Raw genomic sequence first — 11031 nt, 5'->3', positions numbered from 1 at the left:
AGGATGGTAGCCAATGAAGTATTACTTTATCTTTGGGGTTTTTGCCCAAATTCTTTAAATGTGGGGTTTGGACAGGTGCTGCTGTGTGTCTGTGTTTTGTCACCTTTTTTTATTAAACTGATAAACTGTTAGAAAACAGCCCTAAGAAAACAGGCTCGCTGATTGGTTTAAAATTTTGTTTCTATAACTCGATAGAAACACAGAACTAGCACGAGCTGTTGACATAATGGCAGCGCGAGCAAAGAGAATTTACATTTTGATGATAAAAAAAAACAAAGTGCTTTCCTTTTTATTGTCCCAGTGTTTTCTAAAAGAAATAGAAAAAATATTCTCTTAAGTTTGTTTCTATCGAGTTATAGAAACACTTGAGAAAGTTTGAGAGAACTCGAAAAAGCTGTGGAAACACTCGCCTGCAGCTCGTGTTCTCACAGCATTTCTCGTTCTCCCAAACTTCCACTTGTGTTTCTATAGCTTTATAGAAACACGGAACATGTTTTCTATTTCCTAAATAAAGTTGAATCTGGGGCAACTGAAAAAAAATCCAAACCTCTGGCCTGAACAGGGCTTGAACATGGGGCAACCGCATGTAAACCCAACACCCTTCCCACTGGACCATGCCGCCTTCTGAAAGATTAATTAATCAGTGACTGTTTTGACAAAGACTCTTCAACTGGTGATATGAGCCAGACGTTATTCCAGGATGTAGACTGTCTCATACTTAAATGGTTGAAAATCTGTATAACAAAGTAAAAATTTATCGTGTTTTTTAGACCAAAGGTGAATGATATTATTTAGTCTTTTCTTATTTTAGATTCCAATCACATATCCAACAACAGCACCAGAAATAGCAATTCCAGAACTTGATGGCAAAACTGCAAAAATGTACAGGTAATACTAGTAACAGTAACTACAATTGGTGTAATGCCACAGTCACGAGGAGAATGATTAGTTAATTGCTTGGCAATGGGCTCAAGGTAGGGTTTCTGACATTTCACGATTATGTGATTTCATGAAACTGACTTAAAATCGCGTATGATCATGTAATTTGGTCATTCCTTTGTAACCCCATGAAATTCATAGAAAAAACATCATTGTGACAAGACATACACTTTTGCACTTTATTTGATAACTGGACAAATGGTATTTTTAGCTCCAAAACTGCTTTGAAGATGTTTCAAAACCCTCCATTTTCATTAAGGTTGAGTTTGATCATCATGCCTCTAAAAATGAGCAACCAGGTCTTTGATGTGCAGTGAGTCTTGTACTGGTTTCAAATCTAAAGAAATTGCCAGTAATTGGCTCATGAAAACTGGCCAACTGTAAAGGAAAGGAACTTTATTTAAGTGTCTTGTCGTTCTAGCGCTGGAGGGCTAATTGGGGACAGTGTAAACTGAAATGAACAATGAAAGTAAATCAAGTCAAATGTTCGTTTTTGAGGAGAGGGGAAACCGGAGTACATGTACCTGGAGAAAACCTCTCTGTGCAGAGTAGAGAACCAACAAATTCAACCCACATATGACGCCGAGTCTGGGAATTGAACCCGGGCCACATTGGTGGGAGGCGAGCACTCTCACCACTGCGCCATCCATGCATGTAGTCCATAATATTTGTCCTAAATAAATGAGCTCCTGCACTTGAATAAGTTTTGCATTAAAATTAAGATGGACTTTTTAGGTGCTAAATACACTGTATAAAATTACATATAATTATGTGACTAGGTAAAATAAGAAAACTGACACATTGTCTTTAATAAGTATGTTTCTGCCCGTAATTTTTATCATCAAATCCATTACATTATCATGTTTGATAGGTAAAATAAGATCAAGAAAAAAATCACATTGCCGTACAATGCTACACAATTTGCTATCAATGCCATGTTGTTTCCCCAATTTTTCTTATAAAATATCATAAGCCCTGAAAAGGACAACTGAAAAATCAGAATCCTAGGCAATGAGGATTCAAACCTACGACCTCTGCAGAAAACAGGTCAGATGTTCTACCCATTGAGAATTCCTGGAGAGCTAGGACGTTTATGTAGGTTATGAAAAGATAAATTGTCCCCGGCCACTCGTCTGCGGGGATACAGGTAGTGTTTCTTAGAACCCTCAAAAGCAGATGTGATCAGATCGTAAGCTGTTAGCTACCTTAAAAATTAATAAAATTTTTTGTAGTTGTTACCAGGGCTACCGTTACTAACACCGTTAAGTTCTTTTGGGTAACCAATGTGGTCTCTTTGATGCATGTGGAAAACAATGTTGGAAGTGGACAGTCTTACTCAATCTAGTGTGAAACACGGCTCTGCTGTGCAGGACAATTATTGGTTGAAAAGAAACGGGCACTTTTCGGCTTGTTCTTGTTTCCCCACTGTGCTGTAGGGCTTGCCTCAAAGACTATTCTTAGTTGAGACAAATTCTTCAGCATGAGCTTTTCGTTTTCCATACAAAGTAAATCCATGCAGTAGTTTAAAATGAATATTTTGTCAACACTCAAGTCATTATTTGCATTTCAGGGGTGGAAAGATTTGCATGACAGACCATTTTAAGCCTCTATGGGCTCGAAATGTCCCTAAATTTGGAATAGCACATGCCATGGCTCTTGGGGTAAGATGACAGTATTGTATTATTAATTAGAGCAATTGAAGAGGTGTATGCATAATTATGCGTGTAAATAGACCTATTTATGACCATTTATCAATTTGTGACTTGGTCATGTCTGTAGAGCTCAATGATACCCTGGTAGAAATCCTAAATAGGATTATACAGGTTCGCTCAAGATCCTCTGAGTTCCTGAAGGAACTGGATCCTGACTGGGAATAGGATCCTAATCTGCATCTTGAATAAGATGATGACAGTGATCAAGAATAGGATTCCTTCTAATGATATTCAGTAAAACAGTAACAATGCTGGACACTTAATAAATAGTCTAAGCAGTGGATACTCTGATGAATGGTATCAATATGAGTTAGATATACTGTAAAGCATAATTCCCAATGAAAGATAGATATAAATTTTTTCAGGTATCTATAATTGAAAACAATAATTGCTTTAATTGTCCTGCAGAGTGCAAAGATCATATCTATCTTTGGTCTATAACTTGCACTTCAAATATAAATTTCTTTCGTTCATAATTCCGCAAATCAATGATGCATGATACTGATGAATCAGGGATACTCAGATCGACCACGTTAATGACAACTCAGTGATACTCAGAAATGTGACCACACCGTTTGCATTCAGGCTCGACAAAATACATGTCAGACTTAAGAAGTAAAATATTATTATGTGTACGACATTAAGAGAAGTGATCCTCTTACTTAGCTGTCCAGACAATTTAACAAATTGTCTCATGGGTTTCAATCGAGAACGTGTGTTTTATGAGTCAAATGAGTCAATGAGTCAATGAGTCATGAGTCAATGGACTCACAGTCAATATAGCAATCATTTGTTGATTAAGCCTAAGCCTTCGTTCAGTGATTAAGCCTCATGACTCATTGACTCATTGACTCATTGACTCATAAATACTTGACACTCGTTTCAATCCCACTGAAGCCACCTGAATCTTTCAGGTGTTTATAATCAGAGACAATAATTGCTTAAATTGTCCAGCGAAGTGTGCACAATGATCACTTTCCTCAGTTTCGTCTATAACCTGCCCTTCAAATTTAAACATTTCTTTCAAGTGAATGTGTGATATAGAAGGTCAGTGTTTATTGGTATGCTTTGTAAATGACAGAGTGGTCAATCGGTAATAATTCAGACAAAAAGTTCTGATTTGGTTGATTTTAACTGTAGTGGGATTTGCACACTTCTCTGTTTTGGTTGGCTGCTTCCCGCTTAAATTATTAATGATTTTATAATGTTGCATAATTATAATGAAATCCATGCAGCCCTTAAAATATACTGCTCTTTATACACCTTATTCCAAAATGGCCACCATTTTTGTATTCTTTTGTTTCCTTGGCCTGTATGGCATCCCTATCAAACGTAAAATTCAAAAGAATATTTTATTAAACCTTGAACGAGGCCATAAGGGCCAATTTACATGGAAGCAAAAGACCAATTTGGAATAAGGTGTATAGACATCCTGGGTTTTTTCAGTAATTTGTTTCTTATTCATTGACTTTTAGCTGGGTCCATGGTTAGCTGTGGAAATCCCTGACCTCATAGACAAGGGAATGATACAGTACAAAGAAAAGTCTGCCAGTAATTGATCGATCAGGGATTGGAGAGTTAGTGCACAATAAACAATCATTGTATGTATAGAGTATTTGGTCAAAATCTTGTTTGCCTGACATCTGAAAGACAGAATGTGATCCTGAACTACCGGTAGCGCAAATATTGTAAATTGGCAACATTTGAATGTTGTGTAAGGAAATGAAATGTTACAAATACAATGTTCAATGATTGCATGGATTGCTACTTGTGTGTAATAGTTAATTAGTTCTTAGTTACAAGAAAAGATGGGACTGATTTTAGTTAATTTAGCTATGTCATAAATTGACATTTTTAGATAGGTGTACCCAATAAACTATAACGGAAGACACATTAGCAAGGTGACTGATTGATTGTGTGACTGATTGGTACCCCAAGCTCACAGAGAATCGTTTTTGCGCCAGGGATGGCCCTTTTTTTTTGGAGGTTTTATTTACTGCCACTGAAGTGAAAGATGTCACACTTCTCTTCTTTCTTGAAAGTGTGGCCATAGATTATTGTAGTTCTAATTTGGAATTAATGGACAACTTCATTCTGGTTATTAGCCATTGGAAACTTGCATAATTGTGTTTTTTACAAAGGTTTGCATTTTTTCACATTTAATGAATGACTAAAACACAAAATACCATTGCTTTAATTAAAATCTAACAGTTTATTGTTCTTGAATTTACCCAGCAAGTGACTTTCAAACAGTTTTGTTGTGTTTTGATTTTACATTCATATAAATACAAAAGAAAAAGTTTAATTGCATAAATCAAATTCAGTTCAGTAATATGTATCATGATTGCAGTAAGCTTCATACTCTATTGGTTTGCAAACTATTTATTTTCGTGTTTTTGTCTTTTGCAAACTATTTATTTGGGCTTTCTTGTCCTGGCAAACATCTTTTTTCAAGATTTTCCATTCACCCCACCCTGCCAAAAAAAGTAATGTCCCTCCCTAAACAGAAATTTTATAAGGGCTTGTATGAGGAATTTAGCGATCGTTATTTTGGGCATTAAAATATAAGTAAAATATATAGCTACTTTTATATATGAGGCTAAAACTCGCTAGAATCGCGCTAAAACGGTCAGAAATGCTAAGAACATACCATAAACAAGACAAGGAAACAAGGTAAGACATTCTGATGTATTTTTATTTCTTTTTAAGGCCAGCCTTTTTTTTTTCGTTTAGCGTCGAATGCGTTTCCTGATATTGGGTCGGTCGGTCGGTCGGATTGAAAAAAAAAAAAACCTAAAGAAAAAAATCATAAGCATTCTCGGAATCGGAGGCCTGGTAGCCCAGCATCATAGTTGTGGAGCCAGGAAAACAACAAGACGTGAACCCAAAATCAATATGGCGGAAAAGTTGTTGTATATTGTTGCAAAATTAAGACAGCGTGGGAAAAAGGATCAACCACCGAAACTCCTATGCGACATAAAAATGGTTTAAAAACGTCGTTGCCTTTTTTTTTTTTTAATGCCAAAAATTTGGGTCGGTCGGCTAAATAACGATCGCTAAATTCCCCATACAAACCCTTACAAAATTTCTGCTACGTAAAAACGATTCTCTGTGAGCTTTTAGGCCTGTGTGTTGATCTTTCCCTCAGTGCACGAGAAAGGTGAAATTTCTTGCTTTTAACCAAGACAATTACAGCCTATGTGAGCAGTCAAGCGAAGGAATACGCAAGCGCGAAAAATGTCTTTTGATCGTGATTGGCTAATACGAGGTGCCTTAACTAATTACAAAGTCATATAAAAGTAGTACTATGACCGAATGACTTAAAGATGCTCAAATGAAAGGAGTCTTCTGTCTGCCAATGAGAGATCTCTCTCGAGCTCGACAAATGCTTGTAAGCGGGGCGATAAATTTTGTATAGCGCGTAGTCAATTTATGCACGCACAGGTCATGGCTCTCCATTTATTTTGTCTCATTTTGACTACGTTGCATATCTGATTAAACGCGTCTTGGACACTATTTGGTTTATCGTTTAGATTTTGTGATATTGTCATAAGAACTTCATTAATTGATTTATTCTAGATGTCCTTATGCCGGGAACAATCTACACAAACAAGGTGACAACAAGAAATTGGCGAACTAAAAAGAACTCCTGGCAATATTATTTGGGACGATTTTTATACACCTTTCTTCCCTTACGATCTCAAAGTACGAGCGAGTTCTGACTGTCGAATCTAAATTCCAAGTACTTTAAAAAGGAACTGCTCACCAGCTTTTATTTCCAGTAAATGGTCTCTCTTGAGGATTTTTCCTCAAACTGATGACCAGAGCCAGTTAACTAATGGTTAGTTCGTTTGGAACATCAAATTCTTGGTATTCAACCACACTTTGGCGCTAGAGGTAGATCTACATTTAAAAGGAAGTTAATTAATAGTCAAGTTGGCAAACGTTGATTGAGACGACTGTCTTTTTTTTTTTTCCAAGCTCCAAATCTTTCCTATCTTATTTTCAAATATAATGTCAAATTTTTCGAAAAGTGACTTATTAGGCTTTAGTTGATCTTTTCGTATCAAACTTGTGAAAGTCGATTTTGAAATTCGCTCTTTCGTTATCCTGGCTGAAAGTAATCTTCTTTATCTACATAACGAAATTAAGTTTAAAATGGCAGCTTTATATTGATTTTAGGTTTTCGTGTATAGTCCTTTCGACTGCTACACTTGTTCCTATGTAAATATTGAGATTTAATAATCTTCCGTTCATCATGGTTATCATTCTGTGCTGGACGAAATGACAATCAGCTGTTTATCTTTTGATTTGCTTTCCTGCATCATAAATATTAAGACTTCCTAATCGTCGCTTGGGGCCTCTTTCGGTTTTCCACATTTAAGAGTCTTTTTCCCTAATGTCAGGCACAAAACTCTTCCATCACTTTACAAACGTTGACATTTATCTCACAATTTTAACAGCTCAAGTTTCTTTGATTTCGAATTTTAAGGGAAAAAATCTCCTTTCAAGAAAGCAGCGTTGTGTTTGCGATGCACAGTCAGTGTATGGTACTAATTGTTTTAGGAGAATAAGTGATTTTATCCATAAAAGAAATTTTATCAAAGAATTCTCGTGTTACTAAAATATAAACTCATTACGTGTCATGAATTAATTGCTGTAATTTACATTTTGAAATCCGATTTTATAGTGGAGGCAAAACGAATATTGGCAAACACTAATTTTTACAATCATTTAAGCTCTCTTTTCCTTAAATTTAAATTTAAATAATAGAGGTAATATAACCCAAGAAGTAAGAATTAATTTTTGGCGTCAGAATTTTTTGTGTCGCAAAATCTATATTTTGCCATTAATTGATTTCACTTTTCCTCTAAAGCAAAAGAAACTATGGAATGGCTCTGAATATTCACCCTTTCCTGTTTCAAAGTGCTCTTCATTTAATGAAGTACCTTCATTTTATAATTAGTGAAAAAACAATGGTAATTTTTTCAAGTGTTTGGAACCGCGATCTACCTTAAGAGACGTGTTGCCCAGTGGGAAAGTTTGACGATAATCCTGCTATTTGGCCCCTCCAAGATAAGAACTCTACGTTCTAATGGCAGGTGCTAGGCAAAGCTTTGACAGATGACATTTTTACAGTATTTCGTCTTCGATTAGACTCCTTTTGTTCGCTATCAGAGACGTGACTATAGGATAAAGTTCACTGAAACGCATTTTTATCGTGAAGAACACACTGTTTTGGAAGAAAGAATATCCTGAGTTTTGCAGCTTGGACACTATTACTGGCTGTTTAGAGTTGACTTTGTTGCTGTTTAAAGAAGATTGGATTTACAATTCATTTACTCACGACTGTGCTGGCTATAAGGGTCAACACCTTGTACAGGGCAAAGAAGAACAAACTTTGATTTTCATAGTGTGACCGAGTCGAAATGTTCACTTTTAAGTAACAACTCTTGATCTTGGGACAAATCTCTCTCTCTCTCTTTCTCTCTCTCTCAAATTGAAGGAGTCTTCGCTTTATGAAGTAGAACAGAAAAGGCCAATCCACTGAAGCCCGACTGCTATTCAAGCCTTGACCCCAGAACAAGGTTTACGAAATTACATGAGAGAAACCTTCATTAAGTGCACAAAAGGAACAGCGCTTAGAGATTTTATTGATTTGTTTCTGGAAAGTGGCTCGACGTTGCTCTATTGTTGACGAAATTACTATCTAGGTTGAAGAACATCTGTGTATTTGTGGCGAACAGGTAAAAAAACTCCCTACCACGGAGTCTGTAAAAGCAGCTTTAAAGGAGGTTGGACAAAATTCCTGTTTTGAGAGTGAAAAATTTAGTTGTCTTTTACAGAAGGCAACCGGGAAAATCCTTGTGTTGGAGCGCGGTGCACCGGCGTCGCTCGATCATTGTGCTTTTTGTTTGCACAGCTGAAAAATACTAGATAAAATCCACATCAAGATTCATTCATCTAAACGTAAACGCTTCAAGGGAAAGCTCCACAAATGTGGAAAAAGTTATTAGCATAATAAAAGGAGTGATCAACGATGTTGTTGTCCTGAGATGATACAAGATAATCCACGCAATGAACGAAGAAAGAATGCAAGAAGCAAACCAATCTCATTATCTCCTCTCTCCCTCGGCGCTAAAGATCGTGAACGAAACAGACACGACTCTATCCGAGAACAACCCGATCTCAGCAATACCGTTGTCGTTCTTAATCGTGTTTACAATCTTCGGAAACGTGCTTGTTTGTGCCGCGTTTTACCTCTGCCGTGATCTAAGAACTGTGACGAACTATTTTGTGATTTCACTGGCTGTAGCAGACTTGCTGGTGGGTTTTCTTTGTATGCCTTTCTGGTTTTCTTATCTTATCAACCAAAGGCCCGACCACAAAAAGGATCATGAGCTGTATACACTGTGGATCTGCCTTGACATTGTTAGCGGAACATCCTCCATCATGAACCTTGTTGCAATTAGCGTGGATCGTTTCTACGCAATAACATCTCCATTCAACTACCACCTGAAGCTCACCAAAAGGCGCGCTCTATTCTACATAGTTATAGTTTGGCTTTACTCTATCGTGGTGGCGAGCTTGCGAATTTTAAAGCACCGGAAGTGGTATCCTTATTTTGTTGCTTGCGCCAGCTTTTTTCTGCCTTTTCCTATCCTTGTTTACTCTTATGCAAGAATATTCCACGTTGCGCACACGCAGGCCTTGAAAATGCAATTGGACAGCTACCATCAAACTGTGCATGATGCATCAGAAGCAGGCAATGATAGCAGTAAAAACGGAGGAGCTGACACTGACACGGATGTTCTGGTCAATATCACACCCAGGACCTCTTTATACAAAAAGGATTCTCGCAGTTCCTATTCTGTGGCGCCAGGAAATTCCTCTCGCACAAGTCGCAGTGCCTTCGATAAAGTGCGCCCACGATTAACAAGACAGAATTCGGCGCGCCACATGCGTCGTGTGCTGCAAACTGATTTGAAAGCCGCCAAAACCCTCGGCATAGTTATGGGTGCTTTTATAGCTTGCTGGTCCCCATATATCATCACCATACTTGTGATGGCTTCGTGCCATTTCACCTGCGTACCACGGCAGGTCTCTGACGTCATGAAATGGCTGCATTACTCCAATTCAGCGGTAAACCCCATTATTTACACGCTGCTAAATCGTCACTTCAGGGCAGCCTTTCGCAGAATCCTCTGTCGGTACTTGTCGGGCCGAAGATTATCTTACGTTGGTCGGCTGCTGTCGCTCAGTACTACCAGAAGTAGCAGCCGTAGCAGCGCGGCACACACCATGGGGGAATTATCCAAAGCACATTCAAAGACCGAAACGGAATTTCTAGTTTGCACTGAGATTGTTACAGTTGTCTAATATGTAAGGTTGACGCATTTTAAGAGGTTATTCGTGCGCTTTCATTTGTTTCCCTTGTCTGGCGCACCTTTGCCGTTTTCCAGCCTCGTTCCCAGTCATCCTCACGTGAATCAAAGGCTTAAAAGCCTGGGAACGAGGCTGATTCGATTGAACAATTTCTGCTCCGTTAATTTAGTTAAAGGGGCTGTGTCACAAAATTTACCCAAATTCAACGTCTGGAAACTGGTCAACCAAATTAAATAAAACATAAAAACAACTCCTTAGCACATTGAAGGAAGGTTTCAGTAAAACAACAAATCCAAAAAGAGGCAGGGATGGGCAAAACTGAAGAAGATTAAAGTGGATTGCGATTGGGGTTTTCGAAAACTTTTCAATCCTGCTAACAGTTATTCAAAGTTGACTCTCTGTTGCTTGTAACTTTAATTATTTTTGCTCGACAGATGTTATTTCGCGACGAAGCTTTGGTTTTTGAGTTAACATAAGTTGTCCTGATAGCGAGGAGGGACGCGTAAACGGTAAAACGACACAAAATGAACTGCACTGCTGTGACACAGCCCCCTTGAAGTCAAAACAGAGCTTGTTGAAGCACAGGCGGCCCAAGCTCGCGTTACGCGCGAGATTTGACAGTCAAAGCGTCACGTTAGCGACAACACTGTTCTATACATTTTTTTTTTTTTGCTTTTTGAGTTAGTTTCACAAGAAAGGAGCAAAGAAGCGAAAAGTTATCAATGAATGAACGAAATAAAGTAGGTTTACTCACCTTGCTTATTGTGCTTTGTCTTTTCGAGCTTTTTTTTACCTGTTGTGGGACGTTGTTGTTTGATAGCCTTTCAAACAACAACGTCCCAAAACAAGTTTAAAAAAGCTCAAAAAAACAAAACAAAATGAACAAGGTGAGTTATGCGCCGATCAAATCGAAATTTCAACATTCTCCCCCCCTTCCCACCGTCCTTGGGCAAATTTGACCTTTGCCTGTATGGGCTGGGGAAAATTGAACGGG

General features: G+C 37.9%; 2 protein-coding genes across 2 annotated transcripts in view; both read left to right on the top strand.

Moving 5' to 3' along the window:
- LOC137983962 (ubiquitin-fold modifier-conjugating enzyme 1) overlaps positions 1–4547 on the top strand; it is a 7150-nt gene extending 2603 nt beyond the window's left edge. The window contains exons 4-6 of the mRNA XM_068831122.1: positions 812–888; positions 2510–2600; positions 4127–4547. Coding sequence (XP_068687223.1) covers positions 812–888; positions 2510–2600; positions 4127–4210 — 252 coding nt within the window. The 3' untranslated portion in view covers positions 4211–4547. The remainder of the gene's footprint in view (positions 1–811; positions 889–2509; positions 2601–4126) is intronic.
- A 136-nt stretch (positions 4548–4683) lies between these two features.
- Positions 4684–10968, top strand: LOC137983959 (probable G-protein coupled receptor No18). Its single transcript, XM_068831117.1, has one exon. The coding sequence runs from the start codon at positions 8730–8732 to the stop codon at positions 10029–10031; it is 1302 nt and encodes a 433-aa protein (XP_068687218.1). The 5' UTR covers positions 4684–8729; the 3' UTR covers positions 10032–10968.
- The last annotated feature ends 63 nt before the right edge of the window (positions 10969–11031 follow it).

This window comes from Montipora foliosa, chromosome 13 (assembly GCF_036669935.1).
Source record: "Montipora foliosa isolate CH-2021 chromosome 13, ASM3666993v2, whole genome shotgun sequence".
Classification (NCBI taxonomy): Eukaryota; Metazoa; Cnidaria; class Anthozoa; order Scleractinia; family Acroporidae; genus Montipora; species Montipora foliosa.
This window is presented reverse-complemented; position numbering and strand designations above follow the sequence as displayed.

Excerpts from the sequence above, each read along its gene's own strand:
- LOC137983959 (XM_068831117.1), top strand. The coding sequence starts at position 8,730 with ATGAACGAAGAAAGAATGCAAGAAGCAAACCAATCTCATTATCTCCTC.